Source organism: Pseudonaja textilis, chromosome 1 (genome assembly GCF_049901715.1).
Source record: "Pseudonaja textilis isolate UNSWEBS1 chromosome 1, rPseTex1.2, whole genome shotgun sequence".
Taxonomy (NCBI): Eukaryota; Metazoa; Chordata; class Lepidosauria; order Squamata; family Elapidae; genus Pseudonaja; species Pseudonaja textilis.
The window spans coordinates 135,817,475-135,841,478 of NC_141990.1; the positions used below are offsets into that span (position 1 = coordinate 135,817,475).

General features: G+C 36.4%; 1 protein-coding gene across 1 annotated transcript in view; it reads right to left on the reverse strand.

Annotated features, from left to right (window-relative positions):
* Window positions 1-1,804: 1,804 nt before the first annotated feature.
* Window positions 1,805-24,004, reverse strand: part of NBAS (NBAS subunit of NRZ tethering complex) — a 155,618-nt gene continuing 133,418 nt past the window's right edge. Inside the window, exons 49-52 of the mRNA XM_026695307.2 lie at window positions 17,504-17,643; window positions 13,668-13,812; window positions 10,350-10,478; window positions 1,805-2,519 (exon numbers count right to left, since the gene is read on the reverse strand). Of these exons, the coding sequence (XP_026551092.1) occupies window positions 2,244-2,519; window positions 10,350-10,478; window positions 13,668-13,812; window positions 17,504-17,643 (690 nt within the window). The 3' untranslated portion in view covers window positions 1,805-2,243. The remainder of the gene's footprint in view (window positions 2,520-10,349; window positions 10,479-13,667; window positions 13,813-17,503; window positions 17,644-24,004) is intronic.

Consider the following 24,004-nt stretch of genomic DNA (forward strand, 5'->3'; position numbering starts at 1 on the left):
TGTACCTTTGGCATGTGACTGACAAGTTTTACATTGATAAAAAACCCATAGAACTTATGTGAAAACTAATAGGATATGTCTGTGATCATTTTCTGCAGCAAATTTCAAATACACCTATGCCACTAATTTCTGAAATACTTTTTTCTGCAGAGGAATAAACAGATTTGACAATCTGCTTATGATTTTGTTGACCTGGTGGAATAATCATTGCATTTCTTAACAAACTACACTACAGAAGGAAGTTTAAAAAGTCTAAATCAAATGCTTATATCTACATCCTTCAGAACAATCTTGCCTTGGCTATAAATTGTATTTTTTTCTATATGTTGCACAAAATGTCCATGAAACAAGTATTTTGAAGACTCTTGGAGGCCGTTTAGCTTCCAATTTGCAACAAAGGTAGAGTAATTGCATTTTCTGTAACCACCCCATAATAGAACACCTTTGTAAACGTTAGTTGTGAAGACATGGTTGAAACATGAAAGAATCTATTCTTTGCTTGGAAAATACAAAATATAAAATCTATGTGCAGAAGGACAAAGAACCTGGCTTTACTTTCAGGCAAATCTTGTTTTTTGAAATTTTAGAAGAATAGCAGCCAGAATCAGAAAGTAAGAACAATATTTGAACCTTGCCTGCCTCTTTTCTCAGTTTTCTATGAAACTCAGTTTTTTTTAAAAAAAAAATCGAATATAGTAGAGAGTAAAATCCATAATACGTAGCTTTCTTTGTTTTATCATAATGCTTATGATTCCTTTCCTGTTATTTTGTCTGTCTGCTTCTCCTAAACAGGCAAAAATTAAGATATGCTTAATAGCTTATAGTTACATTTTAAGCAAAAAATTAAAAATGTAAATTCATCAACAGTGTATAAAATGATAATAATAAACCAAATAGATTATACTTTCTAATTTCCTACCTCACCTCGACCATCAATATTTCTTGGTGAAATACAGGTTTAACTAAATAATTGTAGTCAATGGTCAGGCTGAGCCCAGGAGGGGTCAAATGTATCATTAGTCTTGAGTCCTTTTGTGTTCACAAGAGATCTAAGTCCAGAACTTCTTGATTTCTGTCAACCCTTATCTACTGCCAATTTGCCTTGACTGTTAGCAGTTCAGATTCTTGTTTAGAGATAGTATGGAGTAAACTTGTACTCATCTGAATAACCCTGGATCTTGATTTCTTGTGCCTCACAATAATAACAAAAACAATTTTAAAAATTACAAAAATACAGTGACTTGTAGATCCAAGTCCAATGTTTATGGAAAAAGAAATCTATTGTTATACCAGTCTTCAATGGAACCCTTGGTGTGATACCTAATATCAACCTGATATTTTACATACACACAAAAAACATTTTGCCTGGTATTATATTTAGACATTATTGTCAGGCACAAAGAATCAGGAAGCAAGGCAGTTCAAATGACTACAGGTTTATTGCATGTTAACACTCTCTACAAGAATCTGAACTACAAATGTCAAAGCAAATTGGGAGTAGATAAAGAATTATTGGAATTTAAGGTGGGCTGGGCTTAGATCTCTTGTGGGCGTAAAGGGACTCAAGGCTGATGACATGCCTGACCCCTCCCTCCGACTCAGTTTGGTTTTCTCCTACAATTACCTTAATAATTCTTAGATCCTTGGTTAGGACTTGAATTATTAATTTTTCACCAGTCTTAAACTGTAATCTGACTGTAGATTACTCATACATAAATACAAAAAATGGAATCACACTAAAATAAACTCAAATTAGCAAAATAAAATTAAAAAATTGAAAATAAAAATAAAAAATAAACTCAAATTGGTTGAAAAATTAACCTTTAATGAAAATAGAGAAATTAAATTAATAACACTTCCAAACAGCATCACGTATTAAGTATCTTCTTCTGGAATTTCCATGTTACACAAGATCATTAGTGCTATGCAACTTAATTTTTCAGTTATATGATTATTATGCAAAAACCTGGAAAATATACTGGTATATTTACAGAATATTGCTTAGGAGTCACACTTATTGCACAACAGTCTTCTGAAGTACACTGTCATATGAAAAAGATATGGATAAAATAGAAACCAATTCAAGAAATGGTTAAAAATGCAGATTATAATTTAATATAGCACTGAGCAAGGATGAACCTGAAGCATATTTTTCCATATTTTTATTCAGCAATCATATTTCCATATTTCTAATTGAGCAATCATATTTGAGGCGCCAATTGCAACTTGAAGTATCTTCCCATTTAAATCCAGTGCCTAAGAGAAGTCAGAGATGCACCATAGGTTTGAAGTGCAGGGTGTGTTCCTTTGAAGGCCATAAGGAGTGAACCTGCCTCAGCAATGAAGCCTTTTTCCTGCAGTTGTTTTGCTATTGCAATCACATCCCAGCGTCCTTCCTCTTGACTGGTGATCATATAGTTAACAAGGTGAGAATAATACACTGTAGGAATGCATTTCACTACTAATTTCTCATCCAGGAGCAAAGAAAGAAATTCAGAGTCACAGTTGGAATCATCAACCTGGACAAAAAAAAAAAGCATACAACTAACATTATTTTTGAGAAAATGAATATAGAGTTGTATATTTGAATCACAAATGGAATGGTAAGCCACTCAATTTCCCTTTCGCCGTCACTGCCTTTCCTCCTTTGTTGGATAAGAATCCATCCTATATACTGAAAGTGCTGTGACAGATGTAGCCTGCTTGAGTCAACTGGATAAAAGTGGATAATTAGATAAACATGCCTTACTTTGTCCCCCAATAAGAAGCATGGATAGTAGAGCCATTTGAAATGTCAAGTTTGTGGTACTTTCAATCATTTATAAAGTGCATAAAATGGGTGTGTGGGGATATATACAGCATGAGAGGTTGTACAGAATCTGTCCATGTAAAGGAGAGCAGGTAAAAATTAATAAATACTTGTCTTCCCCCTCCTCCTCATTTAAATGGAAGCCTCTACTTCAGGGCTGACACTGGCCCATAGGCTGGATCACACTGTGGCCATGCCCATGCCTGGTTTAGCAAAGGGGAAAAAAGTCCCGATATGTCACATGATGCTGCCATGATGACATGAGTTTGACACCTCTGCGCTACTTGATCATGGTTCCTTCTAGTATGGAAAAGTTTTGCTTGAATGCTCTGAATGTAATCTGAGCAAATTTCTATGATATCCACTAGCTATTATGCTGGTAAGAAAATATGAAAGCTTCTCTTGCTTGATGTTGTGAATTAATACAAACCACAGTTTATATATTGCACACAACTTCTGAGATTCATGCATATTTACTAGATAGTAAGTATTGTTCCTCATGTGCACTTGGCATCAGGAATAATATCTTTTTATTCAGATTTTGAGCCGTTGTACTACCAGAATGGCTCATTAAGTTGAATCTCACAATCAAGTCTTCACCTTTAGACTACAGTGGTAGAACTGGTTTCCAACTGATGCAGAGGCTTTGAGAACAAGAACAACAGGCCTGAGTAATTTGCAAATTGCAGATCATATTAAAAACAAGATGGCCATGTTCCAGTATAAGCAATCTACATACTTCATTTAAAAGCACTTTTGCAGAAAGTTAAGCTGTTTTAACAGCACAAAAAACCTTCAAGTTTCAAATCCAGATTTTAAAAACCCCTAATAAATAGGCAATTAAAGTACTCTAAGTGCTATATACAAATTGCCTGTTCCACAAATGCAATTTCGGAACATTAAATTCTAAGTATATGAGTGCACTGAGTAAGACAAATGATATTTGCCCAGTTTGTTTATGGTGTTTGAGAAATAAAAAAAAATGAATTGTTGTTCCTCAACATGTTGATATTTCTGGAGTATAACAGCTGCCACAAAAAAATGCCATAGCAATCAAAATATCCTTCACACTCCATGGCTGAAAAAAAGAAAGTTTCAGTTGATCAAAAGGGACTAAGGAAAAGGACAAAGGGTTAAACCATAGATTTTATTAGAAAATTGAATTTTAAGGCTATCAATGTGTAAAAAATGGGAGAGAGGGATTTTACAGCTTGCATTATGCTATAAAAATTCCTCAGTAGATATTGCAAGGCATTTCTCTTGATGCTTTCAGATGTGTAATTATCTGACAACTGGTTTATTCAGATCAATATCAAAGCACAGTGAAAGTTTATGATTTAAGTCCAGTTTGGACAAAATATGCAATCTCTTATCTTCTTTCCAAATTGGAGTACATGTGGCGGCTATTAGCCCACAAAAAAACACAAATCGAGTATTTCTTTCATTTTACTTTCAGCACTTCGTTAACTCATTTTATCTCTCATCTGTTAACACCCCAAAGTGGATTAGGAAGGAATTTAATAGAAAGCAAAGAAGGCAGCATACACAATCTCATTGCCTGCTCTAAACCGCAATTTTGGGATATATCTGAAGGAAACCGCCTATGATTTGGAGAAGGAAGCTAAGTGCTAGCAATATTTAATTATGACTACTTTGTTGCAAAGAACAGGCTGCTTCTATTTTTTATTGTGCTACTGCTTTCCTTTATTTTCCCCATATACATTTAAAGAACGTAAGAATTAATCCTCTGCTATACTAACTTTCTTTCCATTAAAACATAATGTTAAGTGGAGGGCAACAATTCCCAATTTTATGCCATAAAGTCCGTAAAATTCTGTGCTGACATTTATTTGAAGAAAATATATTATAATAGGTTTTGGATATGTTTGAATCTCCAGACCTATCATCTTATTCTCTGAGTACTGTCTGTTTTTGTTGCTCGGCAAAGTGGCTGGCAACTTGTTAATTTCTGCATGCACACACCCTCCCATCCACATCTCTTTCTTTCAGCTCTCAGAGAGTAGTCAATTGCCAAAGCTTCTCCTTCACCGTATCCAGCTGCAATCATTTCCAACTTTCTCTGCCTATGACAAGAAGACTTTGAAAATGCTCACTAATTGACAAATAATTAAGCTTTGCTGCATTCAACTTAAAAAAAAACCCTATTCTAAAAGAAAAACTTTTAAAAACTCTTAGCTGATAATATTTTAAAGTCAACCAGGAAGCATTAATTCAATTATTCTTTTGCTCTGGCCTTGTCTGTTTGGAGACAAGCCTCTGCCAACCTGCAAATACACCTATGGAAACAAAAGTATCATGTATCAATGTTTATTGGCAGGGAAAGGGTGGGAAGACTCTTCAGGACAGAGTTAGTGTGAGTTTAGTGTTTAGGGCTCTTTGAAATATGACCAGGGTGGGAACCATTACAACTTCATTTCACAGGGCAGGCATTGCTATAGAGCGGGCAAACTTCCAGCATCTATACAAGTGGATTGTTTAATTGATGGGACTGGACCAGGCCAACTGGGCATACTGACTGTGGAATTCTGGGACTAGCAGTTCACACATCTTAAAAGTTGCTAAGTTTGAAAAACACCGGGTTAGTGTTTCTCTTCTGTTGAATACTCTTTTGGATGGTTGTTTTTAACTTCAAGGTGAGTCCCTGCCCCCCCAAGTAAATACGGTCCTCTAAAATGTCAAGAGAAGCTAACAATTTTTTCCCCATGTGCTTAATATATTTCAAATGTTAAATTAGTGCTGATTATGAAATGATGTCAAATGCTACTACTGTTTTTTTTAAGGATTTTAAAGGCTGATGCTTAGATTTCTCCCATCTCAGTAGTCCAACAAATCCAGAGGTGGAAGAAGAGTTGCTTACTAAGTGGAGCAAAAAGACACAATTTTACCTTTAGGTCATTTAAATGACAGATTTATATGCACAAGATTTTAAAATCACAGCAGAAAACAACGGTGAAAACCAGAAGGTACAGGAGAACCATGAAAGGTAAGTGATTAGCATTAAGAGTGCAGAAGATTCAACATCTTTTAAGGATTAAATACCCATTTGCTTTGTCTAATTAATGAAGAAAAGTTTCTGTTTTTGCAAAGGTGACCCCAGGCTTAAGCAGAGAGACAAATGGAAGCAGATGCAGACCAACAGCGGGAAAGACACAACTGCTAATGACCTTAGTTCCACAGGCAAATGCTGGCGATCTGGAATTATAGCATTAGGCATACTATATAACCAGGGATGTGGTGGCTCAGTGGCTAAGACGTTGAGCTTGTTGATCAGAAAGGTCGCCAGTTCAATGGTTCGAATCCCTAGCACTGCGTAATGGAGTGAGCTCCCGTTACTTGCCCCAGCTTCTGCCAACCTAGCAGTTCGAAAGCATGTAAAAATGCAAGTAGAAAAATAGGGACCACTTTGGTGGGAAGGTAACAGCGTTCTGTGCGCCTTCGGCATTTAGTCATGTCACATGACCACAGAGATGTCTTTGGACAGTGCTGGCTCTTTGGCTTTGTAATGGAGATGAGCACCGTCCCCTAGAGCTGGAAACGACTAGCACGTATGTGTGAAGGGAACCTTTATATTTACTTATATTACTTTATGTTTATGTTTACTACATAAACAGACCACTAAGAACGATGTTGGATTAAGAAAAAAGATTTCTTACACAAAATTTACAGAAAGTGCATAATTATGAACATCAGAGAGAATAATAAAGAATAAGCCCAACCTCCTTTCATTAGCAAGTTTTGCCCTTGTATCCACTCAATATGATTACGAGATTGCTACTTCCATGTCTTTTTTTCACCAATGGCAGCCCTTTTACAGGAGAGGATTGCTCTTGCAGTTCTATAAGGAATCTTTACTGTAATCAGATCCTTTTCTCTTTTAAAAATGCAAGATAAGCAATGAAAATTATCTGCATATGTTTGTTATTCCAAACACACAATAGAAAATGTTTGAAAGCTAATTTAAAAAAGTATGTATCAGAGTAACATGCAAAAATTGGGAATTGTGCTGATTAACAGTCACACAGCTGGATAGGTTGTTTTTGTCTTTATTTAATCAACTAATGGACCCAGGATGTTACTGCAGCTATGAAGAAGCACTGATGAAGTATACAATGTCAGCTGAGATAATGCATTTTTAAGTCAGTGAAGCTTTCAGTTCAACAGGTGTTTTCCTATCCAACAAATACACATTAGAGTTCAGGAGTTTGAAATTGCTTATACAATGCAAAACAGGTAAAATTAATATGTGAAAATGAATATATATGAGTTGATAGATATTGTCTTCACCATGAATACCACCAAACTTGTGGAGTAAATGATACAATTTCAGTATTTCAATCTTGGTTTCTTTTTGAGCTTATCACAATAATCCCTTCCTGAGTGTGAAGAGAAATAATCGTAACATGTGATCAGTCTTATAGATTCAACAAATAAAAGGTTCCAAAAACTGATATAATCCACAAATGATAAAAATAATCAATGGAGCTTAGTTATTTGTCAGTAAAATGTTCACTTGCAAATACTTTGTTAATATTTTAAATGAATGGAGTTTTGTAGTTTTACAAATATATATATATATATATATATATATATATATATATATATATATATATATATATATATATGTTATCAAAGTTTCACATGCATTTTTTTCTAAAAAATATTTTTTTTTTGCTAAAATGAATTTCTTTGATAACAGCATTTTTGGCTAGGGTCCCTGGTGATGAGCTGAGGCTCATGAGTTCACGTGTTAAATGTGCAATTCAGAAACCAAAAACTAAATATTATTAACCCTCAACATTACCTGGAATTATAAACAAAATTCAAAACCTCAAAACAAAACAAACTTTAGCAGAATTTTGTTATTGTTCTGAGACAAGACTCCATTCAAACTAAATGCTATAGCTTAGTGGTACTGGCAAACCTAATATTCTGTGCATTATTTATATTCGAGATTCATCGTCAAAGATGAGCCAGTTATTTCTGATCAGGGAAATACACAGAAGCAGTAATCCGGAGGTGGATAAAGCAGCAAATACAAGGCTACTGCAATTTCAGAAATGCTAGGAAAAGAAGCCAGGCTTTTTACTGCAGGCAGAAGCAGCTGAAATCCTGGTATCAGCACTTCCCCCACCATTATCTCTTTAAATGTAAACATCCATAAAGCTGTCAGTATTAGACAACAAACGACTAAATAATATATCTGATCAGCAAGCGAGCATTGCATTTCCTCTTGCATATCTGTGGTTGTGGGCCTTGCTAGGAAAATCAATAGGCTCTGATTTTGCTTTCCAGATGCTAGTTATGATTCTCCGGTGTAATATAAGCAGAGAAAGAGCTTTAGGAAACAAAAGAGTCATGCTTAAATGGAAAAACAAGCTAACTCAAAAAACTTGCCTGGCGACAGTATCTATTATTCAAGCACCATATAATGTAGCTTAAACTAGGCAAGAACTGAATTGCAAGCAAATGGTTAACACTGAACAGGAAACAAAAAAAGCCTCAAGAGAGAAAGACAAATCCACCCAATGAGATTCTTGAAATGTTATGAGCAGCTAAGTTTATGCCAATTATTTAAGTAGTATAAGAATCTTTATACATTCATTTCTCATCAGAGACATGGAGCATCAGTGTATTCCTTCAGCTAGACCACCATTTATTCTTTTCCTTGGCTCTGCGTTTTTAAGAGGGAAAGAGAACAAAATCTCTCTCCCCCTACTTGGCGCTACCCGAGAATGGGGAGGAATAAAAGAGTAACCCATAAAAGAATTATGGGCAATGTACATTATCTGCAGCAGTGTGTGTGTGTGTATGTGTTTTATATATACACACACATATATAATTTAAAAGCTCCATTGTAGACAAGTATCATAAATAAAAATGGTATACAGAATCTGAGATCCCCTAAGGTTAATTAACTGTAACTTCTGCAACCCTAGTTGGGATTGGTTAACGTTGTAGTCCAGAGCAACAGGTTCTCACCTTATGAATAGATAAATATTAGGATCAGGTGGCTGGTTTACAGATGTCTCCCTATATGCCATATATTCATATGAAGACATAGTGGTCTGGCCAGGAAGGAGCACACTGTCTAGCCTGATAATTCTTCAAGTGTTAGAAGACAGAAGTTGGCCTGCTCTAGTGAACCCGGAGCTTCCTCACGAAGGATACACACGAAGGATCCCCTGATAGATGGCAATGAATTCTAGTATATACAAAGGTGAAACGTGTACAGGTGGTCCTCGACTCATGACCACAACGGAGCCCAACATTTCTGTTACCAAGTGAGATATTTAAGTGAATTTTGACTAATTTTATGACCTTTCTTGCCACCGCTTGTTAAGCAAATCAATGCAGTTGTTAAGTAAATAATACAGCTGTTAAGTGAATTTGGCTTCTCCAATGACTTTGCTTGTCAGAAGGTTGCAAATAGCTGATCACGTGACCCAGGGACACTGCAGCTGTCACGAGTCAGTTACTAAGCAGCTAAATTTTAATCACGTGACCATGGGGCGGCTGCAACAGTCGTTCAGTGTGAAAAAGAAACCACAAGTTACTGTTTTCAGTGCCATTGTAACTTCGAATGGTCATTAAATGAACGGTTGTAAATTGAGGACTACATGGACATCTGTGCTTTGTGAATCATCCCTTTCAAATATTTTGCTCAGCCCCTAACGACCATTTTTGTAGTAGAATTTAACAAGATTTCTGGTAATTGGATGCTACTAACTCATCAAGATATCTAAAACCATATCTACTTTTGTCAATATATCCCGGTGTACACAGAATTAAGGACAAATGGATTGTCTAAGCCAGGAGTGTCAAACTTGTAGCCCGCAGGTCAGGTGTATCACATCTAGTCATGCCCATGCCCGGTTTAGCGAAGGTGGGGGGAAAGTCACAATAAGTCACGTGACACCGCCATGACGAGATGTGTTTGACACCCCTGGTCTAAGCCATACCAGATATAAAGTATTTGGTTATTTTCAAAAGCAAGTGGATAAAGAAAGAGATAATGTAAAATAAAATAATTGCAACTAACCGTATTAGTCTTAAGCATCTTGAGCATATAAAATGAACTCTTAGTCTTATATCAGGGATCCCCAACCCGTGGGCTGTGGCCTATTCGGAATGGGGCCATGTGAGAGCCCAGTTTCCACTTACACAGGTGGTGGGCTGGCACACTTGTGCGCACACAGCTCCACTAGCATGAGTGGCAGACCAGCATGCATGTGCTGCTGGGCTGCTGCTCGTGTGGACTGGGGTGCTGCTCATGTGAGTGAAGCTGTGCATATGCATATCAGCCCACCATTTGCGTGGCTTGGTTCTCCTCTCCCCCGCCCCCCAGCTGGGCCACCACAAAGGTTGGGGATCACTGTCCTATATAGTTCTATAGATTACAGGCATAAAAGCTTTGGAAAGGTGTAATAGCTGTATTACACTCAAGAGGCCTAGCTTCCTACATAATGACCGGAGAACTAATTTATTACCTCCAATGAGGAAGAATGGCTAATTCAATTACCTCAGTAATTGCTGTTATCTGCTCCAGTGCCATGGAGTGTAGATCTTGATCTCTACTTTCCAGAAGTAGCTTCAGGGAGGGCAGCAGAAGAGATTCCTTCAGGAGCAGCAAACAAAGGCTTTTAATGCACTGAAAACAAATAGAAAACCTGGGTGTAAATAGTCAACTGGAAGGCCACGACTTGCATTCTCCTCAGGAAATCCTTTTATCAAGTCCAAAATGGAAACCTGATTCCTTTTAAAACAAGCAAGGAATAAAAAAAAAACCTTGGGAAATGTAAAGAGAAGAATTAAAGTATAAACATTTTGAAGAGACACCTTCTGCCTCTGAAGAAGGCCATCAGTTGTCACCTATTGCCACTGCTGATAAAGGGGGAGGAAAAAGTTTCAGGAACCAAACTATGCATAGTGTCCCTACCTTATTTTATCCCTAAACATTCACTGAACAATTAATGTTCAAAAAGTCCCAGGACATGAAGTTGCATGTAAGTTGTAGCCATCCATCCATCGGTATTCTCTTTCACGCACAGATATATACAAAATCTGAGGTTCAACTGAGATTTTGGCATACCAAAGGATTTTCAACAATACAAAACAGACTTTCATTCCAGAACATTTTTGTATATTCATTTTAGTAAAACTTTTTTAATAGTAATATCCAGTTTCACCTGCAGTCATGTAGCACAATACTGTCTGAACATTTTAATAGTTTCAAATTGTTTTTTCTTATCCTGTTAGATATGATCACTATTAATTATTTGTTAGGAATATCCCCTAAAATCACAACCTCTGAAAAATGGTCATACTGAATAGAAAATATTTGAAAAAATAGTTCAATTTTAGTACATAACAAACAGAAGCTTTCAGGAGAGCAAGGAAGATAAAAAGAATCCAAATATCCATAACTGGAGTGTGACTGTAGCATAATTGATAAACTTTATTTTATTTTTTAAAGAAATTTATATGCTGCCTATCTCCCTTTGGATATCCCTCCCTCTTTGGATATCTTCCTATCCAAAACAACTTTAGGTGGCTTACAAGAAATCCAACAAGCATACCTTAACTGGTTGATTGGCAAACTTCCAAATGGATACTGGGCATTATAAAATGGAATTAGTTTCTTATCCAAACTCAAATCAGCATATATGCTAATTAGACTATATAACTGTTAGCAACAAGATTACAGCTTGCTGTAGGAACCTTGCTTCCACCATTAAGAGCAAGCTGGTTCAACTGAACATATAGATAAGTTGCCACCATGTTAACACTCTTTTTTGAATTAAAGGTTCAACAGAAGTTGTATAGTTGATGTACCTTAAAGGTTGGCTAGTGCAGTTCTATATATCTTTATCTTTTCTTTCCCGCTCCTAGTCTCTAGGAATAAAAATGTCATTTCGACTTCTTTGGAAAGAAGTTTTATAGTTCTGTCAAGCCTCTTATAATTCAGCTTCTTCACTTAAGGTTTTGATGGGTTTGCAGATATAAAATGCTACTGGCATTATAAAACTGCTGCTTCACCCAACTGTTAAACCTAAGCGCCATCAACTTTTTTTTTTTGGCAAGCCTTGTACACATAGCAATAAATTGTGCTTTCTAGATGCACAAAAAATGTGTAGAAATATATGAACAGTATTTCATATTGTGCTCTACAAGCTTTTTGTTATAATTTGCCAGAAATAAGCCTCTAATACAAAATTGTAAGAGATGATAGAAAGTTCAATATTTCTAATTTTACTACCTCATCCACAATACATTTAATTTATTGATGCCACAATACATTTAATTTATTGATGCTTTTTTCTCATGCAATCATTCAAACAATAGTATAAATCAGTTTAAATAGTTAATACAATCACAAACACCATCTTTAACTTCAACCACAGCCAACGGTGACTCCTTTGTGTGCTGTTTGAATATTGAACAGCTATTATTTTTAGTTAGCAATAGCTGAAATTCAAGAGTAATGGCAATCCTTAACTACCAATAAGGCTTAAGATGTTGGTTCAGGATTAGGAGTCCAGCCAAAAAACTCACTAACCATTCACTTTCAATCCAACAAAACTGCACAGGGTTGAAGTTTTAGGAGAAAAATTGAGAAGGAGATACCACATTTTCTACTTCCTGCAGGAAAAATGGGATGAGGATGATGACAACCACATCAATCATATCTCTTATTGGGGATGAAGCTTTAGTGCAATGTTTTGTTACAGATCACATTTGTAAATATTTATTATATTGGTAAATCTCCAAAATCTTTAGATTCACAGCAAATTACAATAATAATTTAAAAACCAAAATACAATTAAAAACCATAAATTAAATAACAACATAGCAATAAGATGATGAAATGAATAGGAAACACCATTAATGCTAACCCCAAAATAAGTGACATTAGCTTTCAAAGGTCCTACAGAAGTCTTTTCAAAAATGCCAGGATTGCTGTTTTTTTTAAAAATTATTATATATTGTTTTAATTTGTGTATATCACCCTGAATCACATGTTGATAGGGTCCCTAGATAAATTGATTTAATATATTAAAAATAAATACTTTTCCCTAAAAAAGAAAAGTTAGAGATAGAAGAATAATTATTTAGTATAGCTACAAGGTATCTTCAAAAGGGGTTATATCAGTGGTTTTTTAAAGGCAACCAGTACAACAATCTCTTGTGTCAGGAAAGGCACGTATCTAAATCTTATGCAGTGGAGCTCATGGGTATCTTTAAATAGGGTGGTTTTGCTGCCCATATTTGCCACACTGCTTTAGTCCCATGAATATTACTATCTAGGATATGTTCTTCATATAAGAAAGTCCCAGAAGCAGTTCCTGACATACCGAGTTTTAAAAAGACTCGGGATTCTGTTGTTACAGCCTCAACCCCTCATAGCCTCAACCTCAAACTGTCTACCGTGGACCTCACCCCATTCCTAAGAGCTCCTTAAAGGGGGCGTGCATAAGCGCACCAGCGTGCATACCATCCTTGTCTTACTGTCCCCATTTATCTGTATTTAGTCCCTTGTTCTTGTTTATGTTCATATTTGCATGTCCAGGCAGCAAGCTGACGACGATATACACGCGCGCACAAAACGTAAAATCACCGAACCGGTAGATACACAGGTCAGATCCCACCCCTGGTTGATGAACAAAAGGAATATCACTGCAGCTATATAACAAAGGCATTATTAATGGTTACAAAAATATTTCAAAGCTTCCTTACCATTATCATTCTATGTTTAACGAAGAAATTACATATATTGACGAGTTTACTGTCCATGTAAACTGAGTCACATCTAACAAGAATTCTAGTCAGGTAGACTTACCTCTGCAGACAGCCTGTGCTTTGTCTCGTATAAAGACCGGCAGATCTTCAGAATCTCGTCTCCCACACTCTTCTTTTGCTCCTGTAAGCACTTCATAAGCATCATGGTTCCCAGTTTAACCCAAAGATTATTATTTGAACATGTCCTAAAATAAAGGAAAACAAGTTTTCTTGTGAGCCTAAAAGCAACCTGATCTCTATTGTGCGCACCTACCCACATATACTTTTAAAAAGTAATTTTTTGACAACATATATTGAATACAAATGCTTTGTGTAACTTTTATAATAAACTCAACTGCTTTTCAAGTCCATGTAGTCCGTGACTTTTTAGAAACACACACACACTAGCAGGACAAATTATTTTAGTGAAAAAAACCTGTGGCCAAGAGAGAGATAATTTTATTAGGAGGAGCTGCTTGGTGGACAGGATAAGCAAGTAAGTCATGAAGGTTGATATGTATTTTCTGTAATATTAAATCAAACATGATAATAGAATAAAAACTGAGGTCAGAGGCAAATAAGATAGTCTATTTCAAAAAATCAGACAAACATTTGTTAATCATTTAAAAGTTAGTAATAAGAGAGGCTCAGTGGCTCCAAGATGGTTTCAGCTCCAGCAGTTTGAGCCCAAACACTGCATTGCAGGGGGAGCTCCTGTCACACGCCTCAGCTTTTTTCCACCCAACAGTTTGAAAGCATGTTCTATGCAAGTAGCAATAGTAATAGAGCTTAGACTTATTCACAGTGCTTTTACAGCGCCCCCAAGCGGTTTACAGAGTCAGCATATTGCCCCCAACAATCTGGGTCCACATTTTATCGACCTCGGAAGGATGGAAGGCTGAGTCAACCTTGAGCCACTCAGAATCGAACTCCAGAATTGAATGAGCAGCAAGTTAGTCTGCACTACTCTGTTCTAACCACTGCGCCACCATATAGATAGATAGATAGGCACCACTTTAGTGGGGAGATGAGCTAGTGCTCTGTGCAGGCAGTTAAGTTCCTGATTGCTGTGAATTTTTCCAGCTGTGGTGCCCACTTGTGAGGCAGCTCTGGGAAGGGAGGAGACCTTGGGTGACATGGCAGGAAGAGCCCCTCATCTTTCTCTCTGGTATGAAACCAGCTCGCTTTCCTGTGGCGCAACTTGGGAAGCGTGCATGTACTATAACAGGGCTGGTATCTTTGCAAGCCAAACACTTGGCTACTGTAACAGTGCTATATGCCATGGGTGTCAAACTCATGATGTCACAGCATCATCATGTGACGTATTGGGACTTTTTTCTCTTTCGCTAAACCGGGCGGGGACGGGGCCAACATGTGACGCATCCGGCCATGGGCCATGAGTTTCACACCCCTGCCATATGGTAATAATAATAATACTAGTAATAACTAAAATTATTTAAAGTCATTATGAAATATTGGCCAGAATTAATTTTCTAATGTAGAGCCACAATTTGCATGCTATTATGACTTGGACAATGATATTGTGTGAGTTTAGGTATAGCTATCACACTTGAATTACCAGATATACCACAGGTACTGTGCATTATAGTAAAATTCAAAAGGTAAAAATGTAACAATACTCATAAATTGTAAACTTGTCAAGAGTGGTGTTACCCGCAAATGTTCTCTTCGAGACTAAATTAATATAAGAATTCATAGAATTTATCTATAGAATTAAAGATTAACATTTTGTTCATTCTCTGCCTCTCAAATTCCACATCCATTTGTCTCTAAATCCACCTAGGGACAGGGTTTTGAATTTCAGGCACTATGTGTTTATTATGGGAAATTAAAAATGAAGTTGTAATTTTTTTTTCTGGATCAAGATTAATAGAATGATGAAGAGGAAGAATCATAAATGGCATTAAACATTCTTATTTTTCTCTTTAATCAGATTGTGAACTATTAATTAATAAACTAAAACAGCTTACATTAGGAAAGTGCTACACTAATTATTTGAAAAGGACTAATTTTAATTCAAGCACCTAACTTATAAAAGCTATGAAATGTATAAGAAGTCGTAACATTCATCATCTTTTTTATGCTTCAGGAAAACTGACGGCTGCTGTGACTAATGAATGCATTATATGGAAACAAAGTATTTTTCCTTGTCAGAAATGTTTTATTCATATGTAAAACTATGCAAATTGACATGACTGGGTACATTTTGGTCAAGGATGATATCTTTGATAAAGTGACAGTTTTTCTTTGAAAAAATCCAGAGTTAGTCTGGAATGTGACAACTCAATAAAGAGACCAGATAAATAATTGAATGCATAACTGAATTAACACTGTGAAAAGTTAAGGCTCCAGTCTGCCAAATCATATTATGCCACAATGGGGGTAGTTACATAGTTGCAGAGTTGGACTCTTCCAAAATACTCATATTTCTCATAACATCTCCTGTAAACACCCTTCTCTAATTAACAGGCATAAGCTTTCAGTAGTTGTTGCCCACTTCATCAAATGCATAGTTTGACTAAACTCCCAGGATATTTAATTGTGGACTACAAAATAACCATTTTGGAAAAAAGAAATTTTAACACTGTGGCTGAGCAAGGGATTCTTGAACTCACATATAGCAGTACATCAAAAATAGGCTATCTCTGAAGGTCTTAACAAGCGCAATGTTTTAACTGATAATTTTTAATCTGTCTTTCATGTAACCTCCATTTGCCTAACCAACCTGTCTTTTCCTTCCTTCCCTATTCATTTCATCTCATTGGAAATCCTGCATCAGTTTAGCCACTCTATCCAACTGACCAAGCAAGAAATAGGTAATGCCTTTTAATACACTTTGTTGATTAGAAAAGATGCCATTGGATAATTAGGCTTGTTCTGAATGTTGGTTTGTGATACTTAAATAAACCCATTGTGCTTGTTGAGATCTTGAAAGGTAGCCTGAAATTTTTTGATATTCAGCAATCTCTCACTGAATTGTATTGGTAATGTTTTTCCCCCCTTTCAAGATGGAATGTCCTAGAAGGCTGAAATACTCTGGTATACCTTTTGAGTCAAATTTCATATTCATTAATTCTTTTGTGAAAAGTTTTGGTTAGTTTTTCTATGTAGTATCCATAGGTGCAAATGATGCCAAATATTAGAGGAAGAGCAGGTGAAAATATCACTGATCATGTGTGTCAAGTTGTTGGGTGTGTGTGTGCAGGATGGGGCTGTTCATATATAATGTTGGGGCAAAATACACATCTGGTCATTTTTGGCAGGGGCTGATTCTCATGTTAGTATCCTTGTTGTGTTGTTGCTCAGGAGAATCTGTATGCAAGTTTAGACCTGCCACCAAGCAGCTAAGGAAGTGAAGTGTTCCTTTCTAGTTGGGTTGTATTAGCAATAACAACAGAACACCATTGTCACCTACAGTTCACAGCTTAAGCCACTCAAATGTGTGCATGTACATGTATGTGTGTGCACACACGCACACCTACGTATGTATGTATAATGTTTAAAAGTCTGACCCATTTTATTAACTTCTATTAATCTTTCAGAAAATGTCTATGCATTTTAATTTGAATTTTGTGGGTCACTGATCATCATCATTAATAGGTTTATGGACTATGAGAAAATATATGGTATTTTTTGCACTTCAAAAACAGCAAAGAAGTCTTTCAGAATTGGGGTGGCCTAGAAATACCATCAATCAACTACTCACTCAATTAAAGAGGCAGTTTCTTACTACTTAAAAATAACAAGGGAATTCTACAGTCATTCATTTCCTAAAAAATGGAAAATACATGCAGAATTAACATTAGGATAAGATCTACTTTAAAAATCCCCAAAGGTATTTTGAACTTATGTTAAAATGCAAAACAAATAACTTACATATTTGGGTTTTTCATAGGCGGCCAAGCTTGCAGAAGCATAACTAAATGCTGGAATTCTTCATGTTTCCCGCTATTTTCCAGAAGTTTCATGAAGAGAAGATACCTTTTTTCTTCATTGTCAATCTCTGTTATGTCCACCTAATAAATTGGGAGAAGTAACAGCTCACAATAAATACAGATATCAGAGTAGAGAACATAATTATCCAAATATTAGTTGCTTAGACAGTTAAATTGGTGGCATATTAAACAAACAAACAAACAAAAAACTTAGATATTCTTATATTAAATCGGGTTTGTTTGTTCCCTTCAAGTCAATGTTTAATCTTGGCAACTGCACGGACTAGTTCCTGTAGTTTCCTTGTCAACATTTTTCTGAAGTGGTTTGCTTTATTTTTTATACATTTTCTTACAAACCCAAATAGAATATCAAGCACATACTTTCAATTCAAATATATCCTGCAAGATTTCCTGGTTTCAGTAACAGAAGCTAACATGAAGGAGGACAGACAAAGCCACAGATATAATGGCATTAGCTTGAAGAGATTGGAGACAAGCAGAAGCTGAGGGAATCTTTGCATAATGGGGCTTTCTCTAGCCCCCAGGGGATAACTGAATTCTTGTTTCTTCTTGCTTGGTTTAGTAGTCATAAGGCAGTTTATCTGCTTCATACCACCAGAATCCCTGCTCTAGAGGAACTGTGTAATAGATTCTAGTAATATGCTTCTGTGGTATTTAATATTGATTCAGCAGTTAATTTCACTTACAGTATCCTTCATGCTTTATTCTCCCATTTCTGCTACCAGAGATGCTTTTAATTCAAAATGATTAAATCTGTTTTATTTATCAATCATCTCACCTAAAGTGACTCTGGGCAGTGCACAAACATTTGATGTGAATAGATTTCCCAAGGTGTACAATATTATTCTTCTGAGTAAAATAGCACCTAACTTCCCTTAAACAGGCCTGCTAAGCTGGCGGCCCGCGGCCTGGATGCATCACGTGCAGGCCACACCCACCCCAGCTCCGCAAATGCAAAAAAAAATCGTGATATGTCGCGATACGTCATATGATGCGATCGAGTTTGACACCTGTGACTTGCAACAAGTTGCCCCATCCTGATAGCAAGGCAAGACCATTCCCAGCTTTTGATTTTGAAGGGATTTTATAAGGAAGATGGGAAGGGGCTTCAGATAAGGGGGCCTTCTATCCTCATCCCTATTAGCAAAGTGATTGATTAGGAAAAAAATGAGGCAAAGCAAATAAAAATGAAGTCCCTGATCTCTTTGTAGTTCTTCCAATTCCATAGTTCTCTTTGGATTTGCATTTATTAGAACCTGAAAATTCATTTAATATATATAAACTCAAACCAACGATTTCCCTTAAGAAAGTTCATATTAATAGAAAGCATGCTAAAAGGATCTTTTGATTTATACATAAAAAGGGGGTTGTGAAAGGTACATAGCAAAACAAACCTCAAATATAAAATATAAATTATACTTTAGAGAAAAAAAGCTGTTAAGAAAACAGAAATCTGACAGGAAAGAGCTGATAATTCAAAAACAATCCTTTAAAAAGCTGGAAATCTGAATATTATTATGAGAATATGTTATAAAGACTTCTGTACAAAAAGCAAATAATAAATACTGTTTTGTTAAACATTTGATTATTATTGAACATATCCTGCTATAATTAATACAGAAATACATCAATTTATCAATAAATGTCTTATAATATTCAAACTGAAAAAGGCTAAAATGTTGAAACAGTTATTTCTCGTTTACATTTTTTTTCTTCTCAATGTAAATACTGTAATACTTGATTTCAGATCTGATTCTAGAGGACTTTGCCCATAATGATACTATTGAAATACTAATTTTCATAAGCAGTATCAGCATTTAGAAGAATGAGCTTTAAATGAGTTTCAGAAACAGGGCTGCTGAAGCATATAATATGAGGAAGCCAAGCATTTTCTTTTTTGGAAATTTAAATTATCCTTATGCATTTGTTAAACACCATAAAATTATCTGTTCATACTAGCCAAACTTCAAATCAATGGCAGATTTATTTGTATCCTAGCAAAACCCATGTTGATTATTTCAATTCAGTTCTTCACCGCAATGTGAATCTGAATTACTATAGCATTAAAAGTAGAATTACAAACAAGGCACTTGAGAGAAGATTCTAATTGCTATAATACATTCTCAAGTCCAATGAAGTTCTAGTAAAGATCTGTTAAATTCATATCTATTCACAAGAGAAGGCTTCTTGAAAACAAGTCAAAGATAACATATGCTTTCATCTTCAGGTACAGTGTTACAATCAAAAGAAATGAAAATGGAATGAAATCCCTCCACTGATTCACTATATTTTGTTCTCCCACTGATATTTCCTTGAATTACATATGTAATTATGTATTTGTCATTATGAATTCATAAGAAAAGCAGTGGCTCTTTGATTCATCAAAAATGGTCTTGCAATAGGAGATACTGGTTGATAAATGATTATGCCATTCTTTTTTGAGAAGAAACTCAGAATAGGATAAATTACTTGTTCTTCGTGACTTAGCTCATATTCCTATACTAAAACTTATATAAATTAAAGATCAATGTTCTAAGCATCTGAACTAGAGCACAGTAATTTCCCTTGTAATGGCTTCAGAACATGAAGTTCAGTGCATGCTATTACATATATAAAAATTACAGCGTAATCCTATTTTCTTCAAGAGAGTAAACCAACGTCTACAACATTGGTTGTAGGGCAGGGCAAAATGACTAAAATCTGCCATTTGCTACCCTTCTGTGGTGGTTCACCTGCAGCAGGTGCAGATGGCTGAGGTCTCTGAGAGCAAGGACTCGAATGAGGAGCCTGTATGTGATGCAGGGATGGGGCCAGGACTATAGGAGAGTGTGGTGCTACCTTCAGAGCTTGTGGAGTCTGGCAACAGTGATGCAGAGGACCCCAAGGAGCCTGTGCCCAGTACGCGTGCGTGCAGGGCTGCTCGAAGGAAAGAACAGTTGCTGCAGCACAGGCGACTCGGGAGTTAGGCTGCAAGGAGATGGCCCCTCCCATAAGGGATAAAAGCCAGCCCTCAGGGGTTGGGTTCTTTGCAGGAAGCAAATAAGTTCTTTCAACTCCAAGTTCTTGTGGAAGTCCTGTCTATTCTGGTTTGTTTTTGGAGACTTTTGGTTTTGGATATTTCCCTGCAATTAATCTTGTGTTCTTGGCAGCCTTTCACAACCTTGAAAGGGCTTGCTCTTATCCGGGAAAATTAGTTTTAATGACTCTGCTGTGAATGAACAGAATTCACAGAGGCACATTAAAAAGGTTCGCTTTTATATATACTTTGGGTTTATTTGATCTGAACTAGGCTTGGGTCAAAACACCTTCTCACTACTTCTTTTTAAGCAACTTTTATTTTCCCCTCCCTGCTGGTGAGAGAATTTAAGCTAAAAAGATGACCTAAAATTTTTAGGTAAGAAGTATGAATAATTGTGTTTACAGATCCAGAATCATCCATAGACCGTGCATGGCATGTATAGCATCACAGGCGGCCTTTAAGAAGAGATTGGACAGCCACTTGTCTGGAATGATATAAGGTCTCCTGCTTGTGCAGGGGATTGAACTAGAAGACCTCTAAGGTCCCTTCCAATTCTGTTATTCTCCTTTGAACTGTCTAAATATCTTCCCTTGGGGATGGAACAGGGGAGAAATGTTTATTTCATTCCTATTTACTGCCACTCTTATCTCAGCCAATTGCTATTTTTTATGCGTAATTTGCTGTGTGTCTATGCAGTTTAAATCAGGGGTCTCTGTTATAGGTGAAAATTTGGTTATTACACCTGAGAATATAAAGAGCTGAACTGAAGCCATTTTGTGTTTGCAGTCTATTTATGTAATGTATTTTCTGCTAGGAATAATACCAGATTGCAAAACTATGTACTTGGCATAAGTTAGAGGTATGTGCTGGGGTGATCTGATATTATAAATCACATTACGAGATATTAATGGTTTTCTTATAATTTTCTAGTATTTGAATAACAGAAATCTGACTATAATGAGAATGTTGGAAGTTGTCCATGAAAGGTTGGAACTTTCTTATGAAAACGTTATACAACGTCCATATATGGGAAACGGGAAGTGTTATGTAACCATGTGATTTGATAAACCTATATAAGCTGTATTCACTAAATGGAAATGTCTCCTTTGCTCCTAAACATGGTTTTGGAGTAGAGGGGTCCATACTGCAGTATTTTCCTTAATAAAGCATCCTGTGGATCAGATTATCAAAAGTCTGTTGATTCACTTTTATGTACTTTTCACAATTTTGGCGAGCCAGGCAGGAGATAAACATTTTTTTTTTCTTCCTTTGGATGGATGATTTTTTCGGGACTGCAATGGCGCCTCGCCGCTGGGTTTGTGGAGGCAGTTGCTGGGTCTTCTGCCCAAGGGAAGGGAAATCGCTCTTAAGGCCTTGACTTGATAATTTGTAGATTGTAGGAGCTTGGAAAGGTTGAAGTTTGGTGCACCGGGGCTCAGCTAATTAGTAACTTTTAAAACTTTTAAAATTGTGTTGCAACATTTCCTAAATTGTTTTGGGATTGTTTAGAGGGGTCTAAAATGATTTCTGTTTGACGTGTGTGTGTGAGTCTACACTGTTTTTTTTTTTCTTTTCTCTTTTCTCCCTGTCATATTTTGTGTTAAGGGGGGTTAGACATTTTTTTTGTTTAACGAGAACAAGATGTGTGTAAAGTTCTAGAGTTCTCTCTCCTTTTGGAGAGCTGGTTCGGCTTTTGGCTGCTGATATTTATGTATTAATCCCTTGATGAGTGATATAGATTTTACTTTGTATGGCTGGAATGGCTGAATTATGTTTAAAACAGTTCAAATTTGTATTGAAATGTGTATTGGTTTGAATGCCTTAAAAGCTGTCTTAAACAGTTAACTGTTGACTCTTTGTATTGTCTCTTTTACTGCTGTGTTGAAGAGTTAAAGAGGTTAGATGACCAGGTGATTTATGTTGATCTGTTATATGTGGAAGGATCTTTTCCCCTCATAGTAAGAGATTTTATTATGCTTGTCTCCTTCCCTATAATTTGTTCCAGCTGTTTCAAATACAGCTGAGAAGGGGAGAATTGACGGGGGTTACTGTGAGAATTTTTTGTAGATGTGTTACTTACTTCCTCTGTTTTGAGGAAATATAAGCTGTCTATGCTGTGGTTGCAAAGTGTTCCAATAAGGATTTGTTCCCTGGTTTCAGCATTTATACTTTTGTGGGGTTGCAGCATATTTTGGATCATTTGTTTACTCCAGAAGGGATATAGATACTATACTCTTCTAGTATAGTCTACTGCAGGAAATACTTGGTGATATACTGGCTGGAATAGTCAGGGAAGTTTAGTATAAGGTATTAAAACTGATGTGACATGAGGGCGGAATCTGGTTAGAGTTTTTTTTTAGATAGGTCAGTTAAGAGATGAATCGCCAGCAAAATTCTTGAATAGAATTAGGGATAAGTGTTGAATAAGTGTTCTGTTTTTTCTTCAGAGACACCAGAATACTAAGCATTAATGCAACTGTAGTTTGTGACAGAGGCCGTGAAAGTTTTTTTTTAAGTTGTGATGAAATGAAATCTTGTCAGTTAATTAAATATGTTTTCTGTGTTTGAAGCTGTTACAAAGCTAGAGAGAGAGAGAGCAGAGATAATAAGTTAGACGAATTTGGACTTGTAATAGCTAATAATAATCACAAGATTGGAGTTTCATATTCATATTTATCTACAGGAAGTAGATGGAAGCGTCCAGAGAAGGGGAGAGAATAGAATTGCTTTCCTGGAGCAGAAATAGCTGCTAAAGAGGTAAGCACAGTAAGCAGTGTTTTGCTTGTGGCATTTTGTGAGAAATTTGTCCAGACAAGCGGAGAATGCAACAGAGGCTGTTTACCCTAATTGGAGATGGGTGGGGTGGGGTGTCAAAGGCTTTTAACACTTGCGTCTCATTGGTAGTTTTTAGTAAATGTAAAGGTAAGACCTGAGGAAGCAGTTGTGTTTTCCTAATAGATACTGTAGCCAGAATATTTTTTTTGGCCAGGTATGATGTATCTGGTGTTAAGGGAGAGCCCTTTGATGTTGCTATTGTTGAAAATGTGTCTCTAAAAGGAGGACACTCTGAGATAACACTGGATGTTATGTATATGCCTGAAGCAGGTATGAATCTTTTAGGACGGGTGATAGTTTGTCCTTATTAGGTTGAGCTTATCTTTCTGAAGATAAGCGTACTGTTCATTTATTGACTGATGAACAGGAGAGATCCATGGTGTGGGAAGTCAAAGGGAATAGAGGGGTTTTGAATATTGCACCCGTGGAGGTGATATTGAGCCAGTGAGGCGGAAGCAATGTGATATTTCCCTGGAAGGGAGATGTGGCTTGAAGCCAGTGACAGAGTCCCTGTTAGGGGATGGGCTAATTGAGCCTGCGATATCACCATACAATATGCTTATAATA